General features: G+C 39.0%; 1 protein-coding gene across 4 annotated transcripts in view; it reads left to right on the forward strand.

Annotated features, from left to right (window-relative positions):
* Positions 1-1,287: 1,287 nt before the first annotated feature.
* Positions 1,288-25,705, forward strand: part of NSMAF (neutral sphingomyelinase activation associated factor) — a 30,105-nt gene continuing 5,687 nt past the window's right edge. Inside the window, exons 1-23 of one of the 4 annotated variants that reach the window (XM_065751901.1) lie at positions 1,288-1,421; positions 9,755-9,844; positions 9,943-10,021; positions 10,134-10,201; positions 10,289-10,325; positions 12,183-12,233; positions 13,795-13,866; positions 14,225-14,272; positions 14,372-14,424; positions 14,920-15,049; positions 15,979-16,050; positions 16,889-16,997; positions 18,059-18,235; positions 18,478-18,557; positions 19,797-19,887; positions 19,980-20,043; positions 20,155-20,206; positions 21,987-22,107; positions 22,359-22,490; positions 23,176-23,218; positions 23,644-23,795; positions 25,046-25,154; positions 25,614-25,672. In XM_065751901.1, coding sequence (XP_065607973.1) covers positions 1,369-1,421; positions 9,755-9,844; positions 9,943-10,021; positions 10,134-10,201; positions 10,289-10,325; positions 12,183-12,233; positions 13,795-13,866; positions 14,225-14,272; positions 14,372-14,424; positions 14,920-15,049; positions 15,979-16,050; positions 16,889-16,997; positions 18,059-18,235; positions 18,478-18,557; positions 19,797-19,887; positions 19,980-20,043; positions 20,155-20,206; positions 21,987-22,107; positions 22,359-22,490; positions 23,176-23,218; positions 23,644-23,795; positions 25,046-25,154; positions 25,614-25,672 — 1,942 coding nt within the window. In that variant the 5' untranslated portion in view covers positions 1,288-1,368. Of the gene's footprint in view, positions 1,422-9,754; positions 9,845-9,942; positions 10,022-10,133; positions 10,202-10,288; positions 10,326-12,182; positions 12,234-13,794; positions 13,867-14,224; positions 14,273-14,371; positions 14,425-14,919; positions 15,050-15,978; positions 16,051-16,888; positions 16,998-18,058; positions 18,236-18,477; positions 18,558-19,796; positions 19,888-19,979; positions 20,044-20,154; positions 20,207-21,986; positions 22,108-22,358; positions 22,491-23,175; positions 23,219-23,643; positions 23,796-25,045; positions 25,159-25,613; positions 25,673-25,705 lie in introns of those variants that run through there. The other 3 variants (XM_065751902.1, XM_065751903.1, XM_065751905.1) reach the window with 3 other exon arrangements.

Genomic DNA, 25,705 nt, shown 5'->3' on the forward strand with positions numbered 1-25,705 from the left:
ACTCAATCTCAGCATATATAACAGTTCTCATATTCATGCTTATGGGTGCACAAATTGAAGATGTTTGAAGAACATAGATCAACATATATCTGAATTCGCCTCAGCGCAGAGATTAGATTAAACTCTTGGGGCCCACGAGCCTATAATTCTTTGTATTCCTATGTGAAGAATCACATCCCCTCTGCAACTCAATTTTCTTTTACTTAATGAAAACACAAATAGTATTTTCCTATCTCACAAGGGACTGTGTCGGTACATGCATTATAGGTTGCTCAGATACAGTGGCAGTTACATGAACTAAAGCATTTAGAATTTTATTTACCTCTCTGCCATAGAGGTCCTTGAGGTTTTGAACATCTGGCAGGATATGGAGCTGCTGGAGTAGGCCCAGAGGAGGGCCATGAATAGGATCAGAGGGTTGGATCCCCTATCCTACAAAGCCAGGTTGAGGGAGTCTGGAGGAGGCTCTAGGGAGACCTCATCATGGCCTTCCAGTACTCAGGAAGAGTTTATAAGCTTATAGTGATAGGACAAAGATGAATGGCTTTAGATTAAAAGAGGGGAGATTTGGATTCAATGTTAGATGGAAATGCAGTGTTAAATAGATGCTGTGAGGCCCTGGCACAGGCAGCCCAGGGGAGCTGGGAGTGGGTGCCCCCATCCCTGGAAGCCAGGTTGGATGGGACCTTGGGCAGCTGAGCTGGTCTGGGGCAGCCCCATCCTCGACAGGGAGATGATACTGGGTGGGCTTCAAGGTCCCCTCCAATCTATGCCATTCTGCGACTGGACAATCTCCAGCCTAGACGGCATCTGTCACATCATGGGCAAAAGGAATCTCACGTCAATTGCATTATATTTACAATTATTTAAACACAAGTAAGCAAGCTCTTTGGATTTAAAACAAAGAGTACATAACATGAGCACGTGCAATTGAGATGGCTTGCATTAGAAACTCCCACAAAGCTTTCACAAGACACATCTGCTAGAGCAGCACCTAACAACGGCTGTGAGCAGAAAACCCTTTAGTCAGCTCTACAGAACGACCACCTCTCTGCAACCCGGGGAAGTACACTGAAGGTAGACGGAGGCCAGGAGGACAACCAGGCTGCTTTCCCCGCTCTTAAAAACAAACTTCGACACAGGTTTCCCGCCTCCCTGCAAGCAGCAGAGCTCCTCTGGAGGAGAGGGAGCGATGTGAGCGCTGCCCTACGGAACGCCGGGGGAGGCCCCCAGCGGCCGCAGCGCCGCCTCAGCCCGGGCGAGGGCGGCAGAGCCCGGCGCTTCCAGCCTTCCTTCCCCGCCTCCCTGCGCTCTGCGCGGCGCTGCCGGGCCTGGCGTGCTGCGGCCGCAGCGAGGCCGGGCGGCTCCATGGCGTTCATCCGCAAGCGGCGGCAGGAGCGGGAGCTGTACTCCAAGGAGAGGTGAGCGCCGGGGCCCGGCGAGCGGACTGTCCCGGCCCGAGGGGTGCGGGCCCCGGCGGAGCGCTGGGTGGAAGTTGTGGCTGCGGTCGGTGTCCTTGTTAATGCTGCTGTTGCCTATAAGCTCCCGTTTTCGCTCGTGTTCGTGGCTCCGTGGCAGCTCCTCAGAGCGCTAAATGCAGCTGCCCTTCCTGCTGCCGGGCTGCGTTGTGTGCCTGTGACCTGCGAGCAGGCCCCTGTAAGTCCTGGATGTGCTCTCTTATTTTTTAACCGGGGGCACAGTTTCTTTTACGTGTGGCTCGTCAGAAAGCTTCAAGGCCCCTTCTGATCTTCGTGCTCCACGAAGGAGGGCTCTACGAGGTAAGAGCAGCAGCTCACTGCTATGGTGGGCTCAAGTGCTCCCCAGTTGTGGCCCACGCCGTGGGAGGAAGGTCCTGCACGGGCCCTGTGCACATCTCTGCTGTTTGTTGTTCAGGAGCAAATTATGTGACAAACAGTTTGGCCCGCTTTGTCCTATGAATTCTGATTCATTGCTGTTGAGCAGTGATGCTACTACAACTTTTGAGAGCATCGACGAAGTCCGAACGTGTTCTGTTTTGCTTTCTTGAGTATCTTTTCCTGGCTGCTCTGGGGCTGCTATGGTTTCAGTTATGTTGGAGGCAGGAAGGATGAACTTCCCGTGTGGGAAAATGATTTTGAATTTTGAAGTCAGACATCTTAAGTGTAGGGAATGCTAGAACCAAGACCATTCACTTTGCTCAGGGCTTAACTGTAACTGGTCTCCCTTTATTCAGAAGCTGAGAAATGGCCACAACTCATCACGTGTGCTCCTCAGATCTGTATGGGATTGAAGTTTCTCCTAAAAGCGCTGAAAGTGAAACTAGTGTAGCCATGCCTCTCAGCATTACTGATTTTCAGTTATGGAAAGTTCCTTGGCAGCATCTTAGGATCTTCTGTCTTACTGGAGTTTGCAATTTGAGGATACCGTGAAAGGTGAATTTTGTCATTGTTTGCACCTGTAGCATTTCCCATATCTGTATTTGCAGATTAATCTCTCTGTTTCTTCCCATGACCTGGCTTGATTTAAATTTGTTTTACATGCATTTTATACTTTATATCAGCTCTTTTTCCCCTTCTTCTCTTCCTGTGTTTATCTTTAAATGTTAAACATTTCTTAAGCCCTTTTAGGAGCTTTTGGCTCTGAAATATCAAATGAGAAATATATAACCTGCTTCTGTTCTTCTTTTGTGGCAGTCCTGCCTTAAAGGGGCACGGTGAAGTTGTTTACTTCTCTCTCTTGAGGGGGTTGCAGTGAGAGCTTCTCTTTTAGCCTTGCTGAAAGAGTACTGACTCCTGCCCCAAAGCTTCTCCTGTCTGAAGTAACCTTCCTGTAGTTACTTCATAGTGAGTTGTCTGCTTCTTGAACCTTTGTGGTGATGGTGTTTCACATGTGGATTTATTGTTTGCCGTTTGTTTATTTTCATAAAGCAGGGTATGTGTAAGCTGTGGAAGTTCTGGTTAAGAGTACTGTGTAGCAGTGGGTAAAAGTTTGTCTTCTTACATAGTTGCTTTGGGGGAGGGAGGGAGGCAGCAGTAAGAAAAAAAAGCCCTGAACTAATTAGTTGCACCAAATTAAATTCCGATTACATAAGCCTACTTTTCTGAGTGTGTTATTTTCTAGGAGAAAACAAGGTAATCCTAAAATGCCTCATTCATATGTTGAGAACAGAGAGGGTATTTTCCTTTAAATAAACCCATCTACCTACTGAGTTAATTCTGACAGAAATTTCCTCTTTAAATTACCTGTATTAGTAGACATCTTTTTTTCACTTTTCCTAGGTGTTCAGAGTTTAAAAAGAAAAGATGAGATATTGTGTCTGTTAATTATGTGTATGCTTACCCAATGCAACCTTTAAAAACAGCCAACATTTGTAAGAATGTATATATGTATATTTTTTCCCCCAGTTAATTTTAGTCAAAATTGAAATAAAGTGATATGACGTTTTGCTAGGGTTGCTGCTCTCTTTTATCTCCGGAGTTCTTGGTTCTGCTGGCTGTGTGCCCAACCACAGGTGTTTCTAACACTTGCTATACAGGTCTTCTGTAAATAGAGCTGCTGGTTTGCCTGCTTGGCTTCCTGCTTCTGGAGTGATGTTCACTCCTGCAAGGTGATGTACAGGCAGTGTGTAAGTTCATCTGTGAACCTGCAGGTGGTTGCTTGGAGTTTTATTTTGTTTTAAATCTGTATCTTACCCTCTTGGGACAAAATATACATAATGAAGGCTTTTATTCAAACATCAGCAAATGAGTCGTAAAGCTGGCTTACAGATGCTCTGCTCTTAAGAGGAGGTTTGCTGTTAGAGCTAGTTTAAGTAGCCACAGGCTGCCACTGAAGTGGATGGCCCGCTCTTCCAACCTTGGCAATGTACTTCTTTTATCAAGACTGTGTTTCCACTGTCTGGTCAAGTGATTGCCCAAGGGATGTCCAGTCAAACACATGAAGGTGTTATGCCCCAGTGGTTTTCCAGCATGTGCAATGAAACTGGAACAGTAGAACAGTGCAGTCACAGTTAAGAAATTAAAGCAGGATCAGCAGGCTGGTTTCTCTGGCGGATGGTATTAATGGCATTTTGCTGAGATGTGTCCTTGCACCCTTGTTCCTCTGTCTGATTAGAACTGGTTTGATGCTTGGGTTGGTAGGTGACATTGATACATAAACCAAATGGTGGGTTTGTCAGTTTCCTTTTGCTGTTATTGTCTTAGTTCCTCACACTCTGGATCCCAACTGGAATTCAGCTCAGTTCTCTGAGAACTGTAGTATAGAAGGATGTGCACATTAGGCAAAACAGCAGTGAAACTCTCAAACCTGATAAAATGCGCTCTACTGAGGGATACTTCAAGTTGACGTTGATACAACAAGAATTCTTCACCAAGTTTCAGTGCTGCATACTTGAACAATGGCAGGAATGTTTGGGGTGTAATTTGTGTTCCCAAAACTTATGTTTAGGAGGTGACATCATGTGAGGTTAAGTTTTGCAAGTGCTTTCCTGGTACTTAGCGTGCTGCCTAGTTCTCGTATGTGTCTTGGGGTTGTTCTTGGCTCGTATCCCTCAGCACTTTTCTGAGTGGCAATTATAGGAGAGCTTTTTTGAAAAAGTCAAACAGAAAGCCACAATTCTTCACTGCCTTGTTTACCAGCCTCACCTGTGGTATGCTAGTACTGCTGTAGATTAACTAGATTGACATTGTTTTTTCTTGGCCAAGTGCTTCTGCTTTGTTTTTTGTTGTTCTTTTCCAGAAGCTACTTCCGCATTACTTCTATGCAGATCTTTCAGATTTTCTTAATATCTTTTTGCTGGGACAACACAAGAACAAGAATACGTCTTCATCTAATTACACTGGAATGTTTTAATTTATGCTTGTGTGGGTGCTAACTTTCTAATCTCAAGCAGTTAAAAGATTAACTGTTTACTCATTTACTCCACAAGGTTCAGTGTACTAACGTCAGTGGATGGTTATCAAGATGATCCAGTGCAAGAGCTGTTAGGGCCTTTACTGAAGTTCCTTCTTTTAATTTCTCCTGACTGCTTCTGCTGTTGCTCTCAGAAGGTTTGTGCTACATCTGAGATGGAGCAGCTTAAATGCCCTTCTACCCACCATAATGACCAAGACTACTGATGGATTTCGTTCTGGAATGTGAAACTGCTGCTTTCTCTGTCTCTGAGCACAGAGCTGTGTGCCCAGTAGATGTCTCATCTTTGGCCACGTTCTTGCCATGACTCCTTCACACTGCATGGTCTCTGGTCCTTGATGTTCCCTTCCATCAACTCATTGCTATTCAGACAGTGCAGACTATCCTGGGGAAACTCCACAGCTCTGAATGGAAGCGTGTATTCTTTGCTAATCTGATGGCTTCTTCAGTTGGAAGTGAGTTGTCTCCACAGCTTTAAGCAGGCTGTGGGGCATAGGAAGTTGTCAGGCTGGGTTGGACCAGTGAACCCATTAAAGCTATTTTGTTCTTCAGATTTCAAAATGATCAAATGCTTGATGCACGTAACATTCTTTTAAAAGCTTCCTTGCAGTCTTACTTGCTATTGGCAAGAGTTTAAGGATGAAGACTAGACTACTAAGAAGCTGAAATATAAGGCAGTGAGTGTCTTTGAAACTCTGACTCCATAGGGATTTTTTAATGATGCTTGAACTTCCTTTGAAAATTCTTTGTCCGTCTCTGTCATTTTGAAATCAATATATTCCTGCTTAAAAGTTTAATATGTCAAGTGTAGTGTAAGAAGAAGAAATAGTAAACTAACCCTGAAGAGGTGCCTGTGGCTTACTGACCATATCAGTCTGTTGCAAGCAATTAAATAGCACGATGACCACAAAGAATATGAATGTAAGCCCATGAAATATGTCTGTATTATGAAGCCAGCATGAACGTATCCTATAGTATGCTAAGCTATTAGTTTTATTTATTGATTGATTTCAGAGGTTTTGGCATCAGTAGACGCTTGAGTTGCTTTCCATGAGCTTGTCGAGAGAACATGGCTTCTTAGAGAAATAATATCTTTAATAAATGCTAATGAAGTAATTCATAAGTAGGACATTTCAGGTAGCAGCTGAACTACACATTTTGAAAGTGGGTTAAATTGAACCTCTTGCTGAAACTAAGACAAATACCCTGGTTCTGTTTCTGTTTTTGTGGGAGTTTTGTTTTATGGTGGTTTTTTTTTGTTGTTGTTGGTTTCTTTGTTTGGGTTTGTTTGTTGTGTTTTGGTGTTGGTTTTTTTTTTTTGGTTTTTGTTTGAGAGAAAATATTGCTGTGAATAGATTCTTGTTGTTTTTTGTTGGTGGGAGTTGTCAAGCCTTACTCACTTTACTGAAGTTGTCTAGTACTTCTCACTGGAAGACCTTTTAACTTGTTTGCCTGAGTGATGGCTGAGCTTGAGTATTGGTGTTTTAGGATCAGATTTGAGGAAAAGAGAGTAGGCTGGGAGCAGCCTGGTGTTACACAGCTTGGTGCTGTTCTACTAGGGCAGCATAGCAACTCATGGACTGGCACAGCATGGGGAGTAGCACAGCTGTTCAGTGGAGTAAGGCCAAAAGAAGTAAAAGTTCTCCACTTCTATTCTATTTGCCAGTTTCTTATGCTGGGTATCATTCTCTTCCTGCCGTTTGGTTTTGATTTCCCTTTTCCTGGTCTCTCCCCTTGCTGCTCACAGAAGAATCAGATTACTATTATAGATGTATACCAAACATGCATACAGTTCTTGTCATAGGACTATGTGACAGCTGGTAGCACATAAATTTTGCATGTCAGTATCTTGATACCACAAGTGTCTTTAGAATACCTTCTTTAGTTGTTTGGAAGACAATCACACTGCTGGCTCATCTGAAGTCCATCTGCTTCACTGCATGTTGAAGATCCCCATCGCTGTAACTTTGAAGCTACTGTGCTAGATTTCCTATTTCTTCAGACCTTCACGACACTGTTTACCTCCTGATGCAGCATTTAGAGGGGGTTGTGTTCCTTTGCTATGTGTAAATACTTGTTAAACCTCCTGACAATCCTGAAATAACATCCTATTTGGTGATGGCCCTCATGGAGACCCTGTTGATACAAATAGTACTAGTGGCTATACTTTTTGATTTATTTATGTGGAAAGAGTCAATTTTGTGAAGATGGAAGCTCTGACTGTTCTATAATATTGGATAAAACCTAATGTCGCTCGTTTATTGATTGATTGAGAACTCAGTAGATCGCTAAAATAGACAAATGAAATATCAGTCCTTATAGCCTAAGTATTTATAAGAGTTGAAGAAATTCCAGATTATTCCACAGGTCATGCTTCATAATTTCAAGGTTCGTTATAAGCAGTAAGTTAAGCTGGTACAAACTTGAAAGTTGTAAGCCAATCATAATCAGCTGAAATTGAAGACTTTTGTATCATGAACAAAACTGAAAAACATTTTCATTGAAATAGAAGTGGAGCTACTACTGAAGAGCAGTAATTGAAAGACAACAGAAGGAAAGGGAAACATGTAAAGCTCCAGACAGTTGGAACACGGGTAGTATCTTGGAAGAGAGTAGAATAGAGTTTGATCTGTGTAAGCACACAGTTGGACTCCAGGAGAAAAAGTGTATTTCATCTTAGCTTGTAATCTCTAAGTAATATATTATTTCTTCCTGGTGAAGAAGCTGTGAAATCATCTGAGGAATACTGTATGGGTGAGAGAGGTGGAATTTCTGAAGGGTGCAGTTTTTATGATAGGATTTTTGCAGACACAGAAAGATCATCTTGATTGTAACAGAGGCCTTAGATGATTAAAAATTGATGTTCAGTGACTTGATGCCTGGGTTTGTCAGTCTGCAGAAATGATTTGTTAGCCTGCAAATATTAAAGGACAGGGCAGTCTGGGTCAAGGGACTTGCCAGTGGGCTAACAGCAAGAAGCTTATGGATGCTTGGAAGAGGCTACAGAACCAGATGGAAGTTTTGTGAATGGTGACGGGGAAGACAAAATATGGGAAAATGTGCTCCTCCTAAGACAGCAGAACTGAAATCAGAAGGTTGCAGTGCAGGAGGCTGCTTTCCTGCAAAGCTTTCTCTGTAAAACTGAATAGTGAGTAGTCCTGTGGAAGAGATGTAGAGAGACTAAGACTAAAATGGTGAACTGGATGCTGAGGGCAAATAGTGTATTTTAAAGGATGGAAATTTAGTTTCCTACAGTACCTAGTTGAACTCTTCATAATGTCTGTGTTTATCTGTGATTTTTGTGGCTTCCTTGGGCATTACTGTTTCGCACTGATAACTGATTCAGTGGTGATGAGGGTAATGCAAGGGGAAGTATACCTCAGGTCCTTCCCTTTGGCCTCCTGCTTCTGGCTTTGGGAAGGTGAATTGATACAAAAGCTGTTGAGTATGAAGACAAAACTCTTTCTAAGTAGGGAAGAATCATCCTGAAATACTTAAGCAGTGTATGTGTGTGTATATATATATCAGAATGAAAAATGATGGAGAAATGCTGTTTATGTGTTCTGACATTACTTTAATAAAAAGCTTTGAATGAAAGTGTGATAGCACTTACTGTATCAGTGTCTGCAGAAGCCCAGACCCCTTTTAAGCTTGTCCCAGGTGATTTGGGTAATGTTGGAAGGTGAGATTTAAAGATAGCTGTGTGGGATCTGCTACAGTTTCATACTCATTTACCCCTTTAGTGTGTAGAGTGCTCCTAGTGAAGGATTTTTTTCCCCTTCAACATGTGGAGTTGGAACCTCTATTTTGTTTCCTGAAGTGATAAAGTAAATGTAAAATATGAAAGAATGATTCAGCTCCTTCAGAGGCACCAAAGCCTCTGAAGCCTGGAAATTGAGTTTACACCTGTTGATAAGACGTGCTTTCATAGGTTGCAGTAAGCTTGAAAAATAAACTTCTATAAGAAACAGAAGCCAACTGATATTGTCTCTTCTGAGAAACTGTGTGAAGTCCCTAAAACTCCATTGGAAACTGGGGGTATTCAAGAAATGTATGGTACCAGCAACCGTGGAACAGGTTGATGTAATGTATACTGTTGTAACTTCTACATTTTCTTAGTGGCATCATAAAGGACTTGTTTTCAGGAGTAGATGGGTGTTAATAAAATGCTAGACTTATTGAAAAAGCAGCAGAGAATTAGGGCCTTGGACATGGGGTACTGGGAAGAGAAGCGGTTTTGAATGTGTAGATCCATTGCTACTTGTGGTTACAGCAAACCTTTGTTATGTTCTGTTTGGTGTTACACAGTCGCAGTACAAAACTTATGTAAGATGAATTTTCCCTTAGTGCTATTTTTCTAGTATGTAATGTACTTTCGTAACAAGCAGACTGTTTAGTATGTAGTTCATTTTGTGAACTCTTGATGTGCTTACTGCATGCTATTTAAATGTGAAATACTGCTCTGGGGATGCTTGGCATTTATTAGCATTGTCACAAGTGTTTCATGTAAAACACATCATGAATGCATTACAGAACTCAGCTCAACACGTGGATGTGACTAATAGTACTTCTGCCTGCCAGGGTAGCCCCATGCACAAACAGCTGTTGCTTCCTGTGACTGAAGGATGTAAGATGTTTCCTCTTCTCCTACTGGGCCAACACTCAGTTATTCTCTACCACTGATACCCATGGTGAGCGTGGATTCACCCTCCTAGTAAATCTTTAATTACATTCCGAGGAGTTGAGGGAAGAGTGAGGCACTGATAACAGTGAATATTTCCCATGCACTTGTATATTTTGTTAAGAATATTCACTGCTCAATAGCATGGTTTTGAAGGAGTAATTTTCATTTATTTATTTGTAGGTTTTCACTGCTTCTTCTCAATCTGGAAGAATATTACTTCGAACAACACAGAGCTAGTCATATCATAAATAAAGGTTGCAGAGATGAAAGGTACAGAAGTTTTACATTTGCTCATTTACAGGAGCCATTCTAGTTTCATCCATCAGCAAAATGTACACGACTACTTCTTTATTTTTTGTTTCCTTTAGGAAAATCAGAGGTTCTCTAAAAATCTGTTCGAAGTCAATCATTTTTGAACCTGATGAAAATCTTCAACCCATTATTAAGGTAAGCAGCGCAACATAACTTCTTGGGAAAGTAAGATTGCTTATAAGGAGTCCATTGTGTGTGTGTGTGTGTGTGTGTATACCCACTTACATGTTTTTATAACTTGCCACAGATACTACTGAGAGACTGTGTTAGTATAAAAGCACCAGAAGACAATGAAGCAAATAACCCATTCTTACGGTATGTGAATTTGAGTTAATGTATATATGTATTTAACTCTTTCTAAAGCTGAAATGTCCATCTCTAAGTATCTTATTTACATTTTAGGGAGATATCTGGAGGGATTTCTGTTGTGTGTAATCAGGTAAGAGCTGAATATAACAGATTCTCAATGTGTGTGAGATGTTATGTTCTTTGTGTGTTTCTCAGAGCTGGAATTCTAGGATGAGGAGTTGACTGGAAGCCAAACAGCGTTAATGGGAAGCTGTTGATGCTGGAAGCTTTAAACTATTAGTGGCTCTACCAGTAGGACTGCTTTTATTCATTATTCCATATTCATTATTAATACTTTTTCTGAGTGGAATTTCTGCCTTGTAGGAAGGTGCACATGTTTAAGATGATCCAACTATTCAATGTGCTTGCTTTTTTTCAGGCTCAAAGTAATGTTAATCCATAGCTGGACAAGAAACTTAAAGACTAATGGCTATACAATACAGTGAATAGAATTTGGAATTATATAAACTTATTTTTCAGTAATTTTTCTCAAGATGGAGTTGGAGAGCCATCTTCCAAAACAGGAAACTAATACAATATGCTGGTTTTTTTCCCTCTGCTTCCATATGTTTTTTTGATGTGTACTGTCTATTTCTCCCACGTAATTTGGAATTTGGGTCTCTCAGTGCAGAAAAGCATTTAATTATTGTACAGAAGTAAGAGCTAAGTATAAAGCACGTGTCTTTTACTCGTTTTATTTTCCCGTATCCTAATTCAGGTCTGTAAAAGCTGATGGCAGATTAAAGAAGCTAACTATTATTTAAAGTAGCACTTACAGAGGCATGCTGAGCATACCATTTAATTTCTTCTGGCTCATCAGTACTATGAGCTGTAATGTGGTAAAGGCTGACTCTCTTGTGGGTTCTATTTCTGCTCAGGCAGCCACTGTCCACTCACTCTACTGTCATTTGCTAGGCCAATTCAAATTTGCTTTTGTCTTTTTGCTTACATTTGGATGCAGACCCACAGGACTTGATGCTTGTGGGAAGCAAACCAAGGCACTGGACTTAAGCAAGTCATGTGTCTGGGGTGGGTGGTTGTCTGATGTTTGAGAAGACCGTTGGAGTGGGCAGGTCTCTCAGCTGTGGAGAAAAAGACAGTTCATCATGCAGTTTAGTGTGTTTTGTGGAGCTCAGACACATTTGGAGTCTTACTCAGGCCTGAGATTTTAGCAAGTGCGAGCCTTTCTTATAGACAAAGTGAAACATGACATTTTTTTTTTGACATCTTTCAGACAGTAAATAATGAGGTGATAATCTACAAACCAGTGTGACAACAGTTAAACCTTTCTGTAGGGGCTGTGAAGAAGAGGAACTGAAGGAGAGTGGTTTCACGTGTATGGTGTTTTTTTTTTTAGTGGAGGATGCTCCCCAGATTTAGGAGTAGCATCAAAGAAACAAAACTGCTCAAAAGCTGTAGGATGGGAAAGGAAATGACATTTGTAGCTGTTGGAACTGGAAGCAAAATGTTCGGCAGTAGAAAGAGCTCATTTGAGAAGAGTTATGCAGTAGTTATGGAGGGGGGGATTCCCTTCAGGGCAGAACCTTGGAGGCATGAACAGTGGGCAGAAATATTCTGTTGAATGAGGTTGGTCTGGTGGCTGTGCTTTCTTCCTGCCTTCAGTTTTGCAGCTCCTTGAAGGTCATATGATAAGAATAAAAGCTCACTAATTGACTGTCTAAGTAAGCCTGTGAAATGGTTGAAACACTCATCCCTTTCACAGCAGGTACAAAAGGTCATTGTTTTTTTCCCTATTTGTAGGGTAGCTAAAGCAGGATGTTGCAGCTCAGTATTTTGGTTGCTTAAACAGTGTTCTTAGCTTTGTATTTATCAGGATGTACATTTATGATTGATGCTGTGGGGAGAAGTGTTATTTTGTTCTTTTGGTCAGAGGTTGTTCGTTAGTTTGTTTTTGGACAAAAGCCGTAACAGTCTCTTTCTCTTTCAGGTTTTTCTCATTAAAGAAAGAAATGTTATTGCACCCTATAAAACAATAAGAGTAAGTATGCAGTTTTTCACTATTCTTAGCAAACTAATATTCTGCAGAAACCTATGCTCTCCATTGTGGAAGAGTAAGATAGCTATAATTTGAGGAACAGGACTTGTAAAACTTCAGAAATATACAATTGTGCATATTAGGTAAAACTAGTGCCTGAATTCTTCCATAATACATATGAGATATTTGTTGGAATATGTGCTGCAGACTTGTCTCTTGCTAGTTACCTTGATGTGCAGCTCTGTGGGCTCAGCGATCAGACAACTGGCCACTCATATTCAGTGGGCACCACTTCTCAGGTTTATCTGATGTTCCCCAGCTGAACAGGTCACAGTTCAAATAAATTGCTGATAAAGTTTTCTCATGACAGAAATCAGAGCTTGCTTCTGTTGCTTTCTGTTTGGATTCTTGAGTTTGAAGGCTTCACGGTAAAGAATTGAGGGCTTTTCAGCTGAAGTGGCAGGTAGATGAAGATAAAACACAAAATGGAAAATGCAGTCATTAAAACATTATTTCTGTCCCCAAGTTTTTTCTACAGTCTAGAAATGAAGTAGGCAATTCAGTTTCTTGCCATGTTTCTTCGAGTAAAAGATTTCAAGGATGATCAAGTCTATGATTTTCATCTTTTCTTACATTGCTCTTAGTTATACCCACATTGATTGGTCTTGAAGTAGATTTACTGATCACCATTTTAGAAATGTAATAAGAAATAACAGAACTCTTCAAAATTTGGACAGTTTTATACTATGTCCAAGGCTTTTCAAGAGATCCCAACCACCTCCACTGTAGATGAGTCATGTAAGAGTTACTATTAGCTGATCTATATGCATTTTTAACATACTTAACTCAAAACCAGAAATATTTTGAAATGCAATGTAAGAGAGCTGGAGAAACTTTGTGGAGGAAAATAAAGAGAATTCTACATGTTGGTTGATGTTACGGAGGTTTTCATAAATGAGTAATCCAAACATGCTATGGTTCTATTTGGAATAACTTCAGTTTATACAATTAATGTAAAGGAGAGAGATATCTTGGAAGACTAGACTTTAAAAGCTGTGATGGCCTGAAGATTTTGCCTAAGAAGGTGTGCATTAGCTGTCTAAATGTATTATGTCATGTACAGATCAGAGCAATTACTAGTTCTGTATTTACACCTGATTGAGTGGATGCAAAACCTGCTAGTGGCAAAGAGGTTGGAACTAGGTGATCTTTAAGGTCCCTTCCAACATAAGCCTTCGTATAATTATGTGATTTGCAAGTGTATGTGGTCTGAACTAGTTAGAGCATGTACTAGTTCTACAGTTGAAGATGTTGGTGCTACATTAAATGGAACACTTCCAAGCTGTTATGTTGTATTATATTAAGTAACTGGCCAAGGACTACACAAAGAACTTACCACAGGGAAGTCAGACTTATAAAGATAAAATAAAAAACATAATAGGTTTTACATAGGTCTTTCAAATGTATACTGCAACCTGTGGAAACTGATTTTGACACGGTTTAATTTTTTTTTTCATTATACTGTGCTTTAAACTTTTTGTAGTAAACATGCTTTTGATTTTAGGGTAAAACAGAATACCTATTCCAACTGGATGTGGCCGGGAAACTAGGAGATGTTGTGCAAACTCTACATCAGGTATATGGTTATCACTACTCTCTTTTCCACAGCATCTTGGTTTTTGTTTTGTTTTTTTTTATATTTAATCAGAAGTTTCCTTTAAGTATTTTTAAGTAACTTTTTCTCAAAGTGAAGTTCTTGGAGTATCTAGTTTTTAAAATGCAGCAGTTGAATATACTTTCTACTTCTAAAATCGGTTGTAAGCTAATGAGAGTACTTGACAGTAAAAATGAGTAAATGTGTTCAACTTTAGAAATAAATAGCTCTTCTGATATGCTTTTAGTCAGCAAGGATGCTAATGCCTTCCTAGTTGCTCTATTGACTCTTGAACTGTGTGATACATCAGTGCTATTTCACTTAAGTCTCTGTCCTTTAGCTCTACAGGGCTTCTTGTTTAGATAAGATGGGAGATCAAGCTGCCATGGTAAGTAACTGATTATTTCAGAATATTACTGTTTCTAACGAAATTCTAATTGCATTTCAATTATAAACCATATTTATCTATTTATTTCTTTCTCATTAGATAACTGCTATATTGCAGTCCCGTTTGGCTAGAACTTCATTTGATAAAAACAGGTATCTTTCTAATAACATCTTATGGGAAAATATTTTTTACCTGTTGGTCGTTTAGTCTGTGGCTTCATTACATAATAGGTGCTTCTTTGGGCAGCACAAGTTGTCTAAATTGGAAATTTATCTTTTTAATATTCTGAACAATTTCCTATAAGAGGACATTGTGTCATAAGGGTGTGTTACTTTTTTCATTTTTTTCCTCTTTAAACTGTTCTGTTTGTCTGTGAATTTGTTCCAAGTTGGGTATTACTATATGCCAAATAAAGCACTATATAAGACAGTTTAAGTATTAATGGGTTACTGCTCTGAGAATGAAGTAGAACATTCAACTTTTCCTTTCACACAACTGCCAGTGAGAGTTCTCAACAAAGAACTTTCTTTGTGCCTGAAGTATCCCTGTTCAGAAGTGCCAAAGTTGTAAACAAACTGGAAGAATTTATGGGTAGCTCTGCATGTGTAAGAACCAGAGGTAAACTTACTCCCTTTCTTCACCTGTAGATTTCAAAGCATTTCTGAAACACTGCGTATGGAATGTAAGGCAGAGATGGTGACACCGCTGGTGACTAATCCAGGGCATGTGTGTGTTACTGATGCTAACTTGTACTTCCAGCCTCTTAATGGATATCCTGTAAGTGCCTTGTAGATGTTCTTGAATATGGTGTGACCGCACTGTTCCTCTAATGGACTGTTTCTGTTTTTTGTATTAATGCATGCAGAGCACATCTCCAAGAAGTCTATTTTAATCTCTGATATGAGATCCTTAGTTTTGCTTTAATTTATGTTCCTTTGTTATATTCAGTGCTCTGAGGTTTTATTCTGAGCTAACTTTCTTAAAACTGACCTCTTGCTGACAAAGCACAGCATATCCTTTGCTTATTGTCCATTAGTATTTAAAAATAACTTCCTGTAGCATATAATTTAAGTTTCTCATCTTGCTCCGTGGTGTTGTTTCTGCCTGGTAAGAGCTCTCATTCAGTCTGTATTAGCTTGGAAGTTTCTAGTTAGGTATTCTGTAGATCTGAATGTTTCTTTCCATAGTGGAAAATCTGAGTGCATATCACAGACGGTTTGCTGCTTTGGAACTTTGTCACAGAAATAGCAGCAGTCCTAGCAGGCCTCTAAGAGGTGAAAAATGTGTCCGACAAGTAAATTCTGGTTCTGGAGTATAATCAAAGCATGCCATTCAATTTCTGTCCATCAGATGGCACCATCAGCAAACGTTTTGCTCACTGATCCCATGGCTTACTTATTTTTAATAAAGCTCTATGTGTTCTGCTCATCTTTTGCTTATTCTTACTAGCAACAAATTTGGGTGATGATGCATAGTTATTTATTCTTAAGCTGCTTTGCTACTCAGACAAGAACCTACAGCAAAGATGAATTTCATAAGTAGCTGCTTAAAACTACTATTGGGCTGCTAATGTGACATGGATGGATATAGCTTTTTTATTGCTAGTGTCACTAGTTCAGGGAAACTTCAGGTTTACTAGAAAAGTTAAGGTAGAAGAACACATCTCTATCTTTTCTTTTCCATCCCGTGCCCCATTTTCCCTACAGAAACCAGTAGTACAAATAACACTGCAAAATGTACGGCGCATCTATAAAAGACGACATGGTCTAATGCCACTGGTAAGCTCGAATATATATATATATTTAACAACGTGCTGTGTATGTAGTTTCTTAAATGGACCAGTTGAAATTGTATGCGTTATTAGGCAGAAGTAGTTTTAAAAACTATGGATTGTATGGCACTCAAATATCCTTTCTAGTTTTGAAGGTTTGTAGTTCCCTATGTTAAAAGGATGAAAACAGATAAAGTGAATTCTGTCAAGGATGAAAAACTTCTTTCATAAGCAGTTGGTGTAGGGGGAAGGATAAGGGAGTACCTCCAGGAAGCAATTCATTCTCTTTATCTCAAACACCTATCTTAGGATAGAATGAATTGCCTTCTCATGGTGCGTTTTCTCTCTGGATTGATTCATAGAGGGAATCTAATCAGTAGCTTAGATTGAAACTAATTTAAGAGTGATGAACCCTGCTATATGTGACTGAGGGTTGATGACTGTGCTGCAGTGGAACCTCAGTTTTGTGCTTCCAGTGTTTACACTGAAATTTCAGACTCGAACAAAACTCTTGTCTCGAAACACATTTAAACTAAGAAGACAAAACAAAAAAACCTTTTCCTTGCTCCTTCCACTTAGGTTAAAAAGAAATAATAACTTTACCTGCCCTTTAACAAACTGTATCGATCCTGTCTATCTAGCTGTTTATCTGTTTGCCTGTTTGGGTGTTAACTGAATATTTCCATGGTTGGAAGTAAGAAAGATGAAAATGTTAGACTTGTATATTTCTAAAACTACAACCAGAGCTAAGATATTAGTAACTGAAATATGCTGTAAAAACATGACTGTTATAGCTTGTTAGTAACTGCTTTCAATTAACTTTTTCTCCCCTCTTTATTTCTAAGGGACTTGAAGTATTTTGCACAGAAAATGATATATGTTCTGACATCTACTTGAAATTCTACAACTGTCAGGATCGAGATGAGCTCTATTACCTTATTGCAACATATATAGGTTTGCAAAATTTATTTATTAATGTCGTTTGTAGTTCCTTGCAAGGAGAAATTTATCTGGATTTTTCTGTCTTGATCTGTGGGAAGAATTAAAAGAATAAGCAAATGCAATAGCCCTAAGAATTTTTCAGAAGTTCAAAATAGATGTTGAAAAGTTGTATGTTTTGTTTGAATTTGAAGAGCTAGGTATGAAAGTTGAGATAACATTATTAAAGTGAAACTGATTCTACGACTTCGTATGTACCTTCAAAAAAGAAAGATTTCATCAGAAAAGAGTAAATTAGATCCATCCTGCTGATTTCTGTTTTGTATGGGTGGATTCTCTTCCTGCCCCACTAAGTATCTGTTGTTAAATCTGCAACTCACAGGACAAAATTAAGACAACAAAGAAACCTCTTGAATTTTATCATAAGATGAAGTACAGTATGAAATCAATGTTCCTGGGTCATTCTATGGTCGAGAGGCATATCTTTATTTACAGCCCCTGAAGAGAGAGTAGTGCAGTTGTGAGTTTCTGGAGTCCTTGCATACTGCTTCAAATTGAAGCTTCAGGTACCTAGTTCTTATTTTCTTGAGTGCTGGTCAAGTTGTATATTCCACTAGTCTCTCTTTATTAGTTGTTCTGTATCTGGACTCCATTTACATGCAGCTCCTTTCTGTATTTCCAGTGGGCATTCTTAGCTGACCAGTAGAAAAATGTATTAATTTTTTTGTTTCCTAGCAGAGATGCTTTTAAAAACTCTTAAGTCTTCAAGATGTCCATTTGCCAAGAAAGATGTTTATGGACTGCAAATATTTTTCAATAACTCCATAAACAGTCAGGTTCTTTCCTATCCTTGTTTCCATATTCAGTTTTAATACTCCTCTAGGCCTATCCAAACAGATCTTACAGAATCTATTAGGAGCAGCAGCTATTGAAACAAAAAAATCACCACTTAATTCTTTTTCTTTTAAACTATTGTACCATTAATTGTTTTTACATACCTTGACTAATGATAATCTCTGTAAATTTATGAGTGGATCTCCAAACCTCAAGGCCCTTAATGCTTTGTTTTATTTCAGAAAATCATATTACAGAGCATACAGCTGAGAGCTATATGTTGCAATGGCAGCGAGGGCATATTTCAAACTACCAGTATCTGCTTCATCTCAACAATCTGGCTGATAGGAGCTGCAATGATCTCTCCCAGTATCCCGTGTTTCCCTGGATCATAGCAGACTACTGTAGTTCAGAATTAGGTATGTTTGCATGAGAAGACATGTTAGTGCATCATGCTTGGCAGGCATCAGGACCATGTTATGCTGTATGATGTTGCAAGTATATCAGGATGCACCTGGTGTTATTGACCTTGCATGTTTTCTTGTGCACTTACTCTTACTCTGGAGTTCAATTGAGAGAATACCTCAATTGTTCCCATTTTTCTGTGCTGATCAGAACGTAATCCTTTCTAGCAGGAATAATTCATGGTCTGTGTTTTTAGATCTGACAAAACCTGAAACGTTCCGTGACCTTAGTAAACCGATTGGTGCCCTGAATAAAGAGAGGCTGGAGAGGCTACTGGTATGTATACCTTGAACTTTATCCGTAGCACGTTTTCAGCCTTCTGCGTATTGGTGATAGAAGAAGCTTTGTCAAGCAACCTTTGGGAAGTGCACTTACCTATAAAGAAACTATTAGCCTTATCAGAAACAAACTTGCCTATAAACTTAATCACACTGATTTTCAGTTTCGTATTTATCAGTTTTGATTTTACAAGTGGAAAAATTTCAAATTATTTGTGTCTAGTTTATCTCTCCTACTGCCATATGTATGTATTCTACCTTTACATGTTCTGCATGTTTGGTTTGTTGTTTTTTATAAAAGCACCAGGTCATATAATTACCATGACTGGAAATATATAACTTTAAGAGCAAAAGATTTAAAAGCATAATGTAAAATGTATGAATTCTTTACATATGCTAAAGTAGTAGCAGTGCAAAGTATTTCCAGTATAGAAAAATGCAGAGTTTGAGAGAGAGTGCTTCAGAGGGAAATATGGATTTATGGAGGTTTGAGTACCATGAAGTTTCCACATGCAGATAATATTTTGAGAAATTGAAGAAATTTATGCACTGAGTAGGCGTTCTCTTTCATAAGCAGTCGAATACACAACTTGAGTTAGAAGATCTCCGTTTCTTTGTTTTTAATTCGTTGTGTAAAGTTTTCTGCCACAGAAAGTTAATTATTCTGAATCATTTGTAGTTGTTAAGATTCTGGAGAGTACAGATATGATCAGTATTATAACAGTAAATAAAGATTTCTTTCTAAGATTAGTTTTTTTCCTCAGACTGCTAGCTGTCTCATGTTTACTGCACTAATAGGTTTCTTACTGAGCGTGCTGTAGGTTTTAGGGATAACCTATAAAAGGTTAAGTGGCAAAGGAATGTGCCAGTTTGAGTTCAATCAATATGTTCCTCCACAACCTTAGTCAACTCTAAGTGAAAGGCAAAAAGGAAAGTCTTTGATCGTGCTGCTTTGAAGTTGTATCACTGCCTTAGTGTATGGGAAGTAGGAGAAGGAAAAAGCTGAAGACCTGATAATTCTGGATGATGAGTTATAAGAACCTCTGTGCCTTACTGATTTGCTTACCTGGTTAAATCTGCATGCTTATTAGTGCTCAGAGTGTTGTCTTTGGGTAAAAAAAATTTAGTGGATGGCCCTCATCTCTCACTTTTTTAATAAATCTGTAGAGCTGGTGAGTACAATTGTGAAAGAAAGCAGGGGCACTGATACTGACCTCTCTTCCTTCTTATGTTGCAGACGCGTTATGAGGAAATGCCAGAGCCTAAGTTCATGTATGGGAGCCACTATTCATCTCCGGGTTATGTTCTTTTTTATCTTGTAAGAGTTGGTAAGATTGCTTTTACGTGCTCTCTGTTCAGACAGTTGCCACAGAAGCAGCCCAGGTTTGAAGAAAGATGTTGTCTTTTTCTTTCTCTCTAGCTCCAGAATACATGCTCTGTCTGCAGAATGGAAAGTTTGATCATGCTGACAGAATGTTCAACAGGTTTGTTTACATATTGTCTGTGTAAATTGCTGTAATTTCTAAATAGGCATCAAGGGAGTGCAAAGCATTGAAAATGTTTTCTAACAAATGTTTAATTGATATGCTGTCTAGTGTTGCAGAAACCTGGAAAAACTGTTTGGACGGCGCAACAGATTTCAAAGAGGTAAATAGTCAGAAAATGACTTGAGTCTTTACTCATGTACAACTTTTCTTGGATATCTCCTGTTGATCTTGGTTCATTCATATTTTATTGCAGCTATTGACTGCATTTTGTGAATCTTTTCATGTTTTGAACTCTTTGTGATTGTGTCATTCTTTGTGCATCTTTCTGTCTTTTCATTTAACAGAAATGTCATTATGAATATTACAGAACTAAGGAAAACTCAGAGTGGATTAAGGGGAAAACTTGTAGGTACTGGGGTTATCTAGTGGAGTCTCATTAGGATTTGGCTGCATTATAAGGCTAAGTAGTGCAGGTGATATACAAAAAAAGGATGCAATTTGAAAGAACTTGAACAGGCTTGGGAAGTGGGCCCAAGGGAACCAAACAAGATTCAAGGGTACCAAGTGCAAGATGTTGCAGTTGGGTCAGAGTAATCCCGGATACAAGACTGGAGCAGTTCTCTTTTGAAGAAAGGTAGAAGGAACTGGGCTCTTCAGTTTAGAGGAGACCTCATTGCGATCTTTCCTTATTGAAAGGGAGCTTATAATGAGGAAGGAGGCTGACTTTTTCCAGTCTGATAGTAGTAGGACAGAGGCTGGCCTCTTCTCAGCAGTGTGTGGCAATAGAATGAGGAGAAATGGCCACAAACTGAAGCATAGGAAGTTCTGCACAAATGTGCGTGGAAACTTCTTCCCAGTGCAGTGACAGAGCACTGGCACAGCTGCACAGAGAGGTGGTGGAGTCTCCTTCTCTGGAGACATTCAAGACCCACCTGGACGCCTACCTGTGCAACCTGGGCTAGGGAGCTGCTTTGGCAGGGGGTTGGACTCAGTGATCTCTGGAGGTCCCTTCCAACCCCTACAATTCTGTGATTATGTGAGGGCAGAAGGATTTTAATCTAGAAGAGGGAAGATATCAAGAAGTAGCAAGAGGAAATTCTTTACTGAGAGGATGGTGAGGCACTGAAACAGATTGCTCAGAGAAGTTCTATGTTCCTGAGGGCTTTCTTGGCCTGGTTGAATGGGGCCCTGGGCAACCTGATCTAGTGGGTGGCAGTGCTGTTGTTACAGTGAAGGAGCTGGAACTAGATGATCTTCAAGGTCTCTTTGGACCCAAGTCATTCTATATATGTAACAGTATATTTGGGACATTAAACAATAGACATTTTTACCTGATCTTTTGAGCTTTACAGAAACAATAACTTGTAGAATATGTAGAATGTATAACTTGTAGAATACTGCCAAAGAGTGGGTGATCTTAAATGTTTTTGTTTTTTTTTTAATCAAAGTGATTACTGATAATTTTAAAAAATATGTAATGGTGGAATTTAGAATGGTTAGCTATGTCAGTCTTTAAATAACTGACCTAAATTCTCAAACTTCTCTTGTCATTCTAGTTTTATTCTAGATCAGTCATGAATCTTACAGAATGCCTTAAAAATAAGAAGGTGGCTGTGCAGTTAGGTCTGAAGATACTCTTGTTATTATGGATATATGTGCTACATTAATATTTCTAGAGTATAGTACTATATTAAAAATACATAAGCCACCAAATTTAGCTTGGAGAATTGCCTTGTTTGTAGACAGGAAGCCTAATGATTGGAAGTTGAAATTGCAACGTGAGTAAGTTTCCAGTGCTCCTTTTCTATCAAAGAGGAAAGTCAGGAGGGATTACTATCCAAATTCAATAACTGTTTTTACTGAATGTCTTCTAGTTGAAGTGACTACAGCTAAGCTAACCTCAGAACTTTTTCCTTTCTTTTGTTTTTCTTTACTACCAGTTGATTCCAGAATTTTATGAAAATGATTCTAGTTTTCTAGTAAACAGCTTGAAATTGGACTTGGGAAAAAGACAAGGTGGAAAGACTGTTGAAGATGTAGAGCTTCCCCCTTGGGCATCAGGTAGTAATAGTCCAGCTTCTCACATTATGAATTAATTCAGAATTAATGTTATTTCCTGGGATTGTTTTTTTTCTCTCAAATTTTCTCAAAAGCTCTCACAGTTATTTCCTGAAGTAATTTTTGCTCTTAACCTTTTTTCATAGCAATTTTGAGTTTAGTATGGGTCTTCTGGTTTGGTTCTTCCTGGAATAACAGAGAGGGGTAATGATACTGAGTGGTAAATCTTCTCTAATTAACCTGTCTCTTGCCAGGTCCTGATGACTTTCTTCAGAAGAGCCGAGAGGCTTTAGAAAGTCATTATGTATCTGAGCATCTTCATGAGTGGATTGACCTTGTATTTGGCTGCAAACAGAAAGGAAGTAAAGCTGTTGCAGCTTGCAATGGTAAGTATAAATTTCACTGAAGTCGCAAAAACAAAACAAGGTAAATTACAGCTGTCTGTAGTGATTCATTGGCTTTGATCTTTTATTGCTATGCTTTAAATGCTTGATCCTTAAAGGAAGTACGGGTTTTCCTTACCAGAAGTAGTGCCTTCCTTGTAAAACCTGTTGCTGCCTTCTTTGAAGATGTAAAATGATACAGCTAAGGTGAATTCCGCACCATTGCTGTTATTTACTTACAGTGCAATATGGCAGTGTAGTATTCAAGTAGTGTGGCTCAGTTACAAACAGGAGTTTGTAGGAGCAGCCATGTAAACAGGTATTTAAGGTTCCTTACGCTATGATTGTAGTCTAAGAATTTCAATTCAGAAATTTTCCCTCTTTCCGCTTGAGTGAATTAGGAAGGGAAAAAAGAAGGTAATGGGCTACAGCTCTTCAGAAGCAAGAATGAAGGAAAAAGTACATGGGTAACCAGATTTGTCCCTGTGTAGTATGTATGCTTTTTATTCTCTGTAATTAAAGTTTAGTTATTTGATATATTGTTTGGGTCTTGTATGTAGCTGTTGTAAATCCTTACAAGAGCAGTTGTTTTTCAGTATTTGCATGCTTCTGAGTCTCCTAGAAATCCTGGATTCAAGACAGGATAAACCTTGTATATTTGTATTCTAAAAATATATTTTTTTTTCAGTGTTTCACCCATTAACTTATGAAGGAGGAGTGGATTTAAACAGGTAATTAAGAATCTGAATGTTTTTGTTAGCTAAATTTATTGTTATCCCTCCACATTTTGTTGGCTATAAATAATAATAATAACAATAATCATGAAAAATATTAATAATTAAAAAAACTTCTCATGAACTGGCACCAGGTTGTCAGTTTTAATAGGTGTTCAAAGATTGTTACTTGAGCTCTTCTTCAGATTGATTTCTGTGAATTTTTTTTTTATCATTACCACCGTTATTTTTAATTGAAGGTCATGCCCCTCAAATGGGCGCTGCCTCCTACAATAAAGGAAACTGTAGACCTGTCATATGAATGTCTGTTGCATCTGTGGTGAATCAGTTCTGTGATGGCTGTAGTGACTGTATGTGCAGCATTGTGCTTCCAGGACAGAAACAAAGAACTTGCCCTAACTGAACATGTTGTTTCTCTGAAGCATTATGGACCCCAATGAGAAAGTAGCTCTGCTGACACAAATCTTGGAGTTTGGACAGACACCCAAACAGTTGTTCACAATTCCTCATCCTCAACGGATAGTGCCGAAAAGCTCCTCTCGAACATCTAGTGTTTCCATATCTGAATCTCCAGGTAAGTGTGTAAACTGAGTAAGTAAAAGTTAAAGTCTGTAAACAGGTAAACTGATGATTGGTAAATTCAAGGAGTTCCCTATCTTTTCCCACAGGATCTCATTATATAACTCTCCTGTCCATTTGCCCTTTAAGCAGAGTCAAAATAAAGCCATGAGCTTATCTATTAAAGGAAAAACTGACAAGATCCATTTCAGATCTGAAAATACACACGTGCTGAAGCTGTGATCCTGCACTTTGCTTTATTATGTTCCAATTGCTTCCTCAGGGACTGTTCAATCTGTTCTTTTGAAGATGTGGGAGGGCTGTGTTCCCTGGCCTTTTGTGATGTTTCAGAATCAAACTGACATGGCAGCAGCTACTTTGACTGTCTCTGTAGATGTTCTAAATAGCGGAGAGATTTGTTCGGTTCTTGAACATAAATGTCTTTGTGGTGATCAGCTTGAACTGTATGAAGCCTGAGAATTTTAACTTGAGCATTGGATACAAATGTGTGAGGCTGAGGTCTTTTTCCCCACTACCATTACTTGAATGAAACTCTAGAGAAACTACTTCGTCCCTACAGTACAAATTGGAAAAAAATGTTGGTGGAATAACTTCAAGAAAAGGATACACAATGGCAGTGCAAGTTTCTTTACAGTTGAAATTTTGCCCATTTTTCTGAAATTAAGATTCTGTGGCTCTTGTTGGATGAACAGTGGTCTCCTGTAAACTGGACTGTCTTCCAGCTGTGTGCCAAATGGAAAGACATTGGGTCTCTTTCTTGATTGTCTTTGATTTGCTGACCTTTTGATGGCTTTCGTTTTTCAGTAAAGGAGTAGAGATGGTTACTACGTAGCGTGACAGTTCCTGTACCAGGTGTTTATGGCAGTAATGATGGCCATGCATGTTCAGTAGTTCTGGTGGTAGGCTGCCTCATTCCTGTCAGATTTGGCCTTTTTTTATGGTAATTTATATTTAGTGTGTTTCCACTTCTTACCCCTTAACTTTTGGGACACAGCAGGGAATAACCTCATGACATTCCTTATTGAATGAAGTAGGATAATAGATAGGTGGCTTTTATGGTGCTTTTCAATTTGGAAGGCTCTTGACCTTTCCATGTCTTCAGTAACCAGAAATCTGTATTCCTGAAGCAATGTGTGATTTCTGTATTTTTGTATTTATGTTTCTACCTTCACCTGCTTTACTTCTTGAAGTTTATCTTTCTGATTTCTGTTTGTGGTGAAACTCTGTTGTGGCATTTTATTACAGTTTCTCCAAATGAAGAATCATTTGAAGATTTGACAGAAGAAAGCATTACGCTTGCTTGGAACAATATTTCCAAACTAAGACGAGATGAACAATATAAAATTCACAAAGAGTAGGTACTGCTCTTCACTCTTCAGTCACAATTGTTCCATTTAAATAGGGATAGGAGCATCTGAGTATCAATTTGAATAATGGGTTAGTGCTTCTGGTAGACCTTTTTACTTTTTCTTTTTTTGAGATCATTAGTTTTTTTTGTAACCTGTGATTAATTAGCTATCTAGAAAAGGTGACTGTCAGCTTAATTTTATGCCTTGGACAGATCTGAAACTAAGTTCATCCACGTTTTAGAATGTGAAGCAGACATTAATTACTCTTATCCAAAACTGTAATAGCAGGAGCTAGATGAACAAATCAGTCTAAATGCTTATTTATAAGCAGAGTAGCACCTAATTTCATACCATTGAATTTGAAAGTTTAAGCCGATTAAAAGTTCAGCAGCATTTAATTTACAGTATGGCAGGTAAGTTTCAAAACCTGTGAAATCACTGAGGAGCTTACTCGTATTCAACAGGGCAATTACTGGAATAGCAGTCACCTCCAGTGGGTCTTCTGTTTTCACCACGTCTCAAGGTGAGCATTACTGCAGGTATTTCCTGGATTCTG

Source organism: Cyrtonyx montezumae, unplaced genomic scaffold, assembly GCF_038088225.1.
Source record: "Cyrtonyx montezumae isolate F1298 unplaced genomic scaffold, pur_monq_1.0 scaffold_8, whole genome shotgun sequence".
Taxonomy (NCBI): Eukaryota; Metazoa; Chordata; class Aves; order Galliformes; family Odontophoridae; genus Cyrtonyx; species Cyrtonyx montezumae.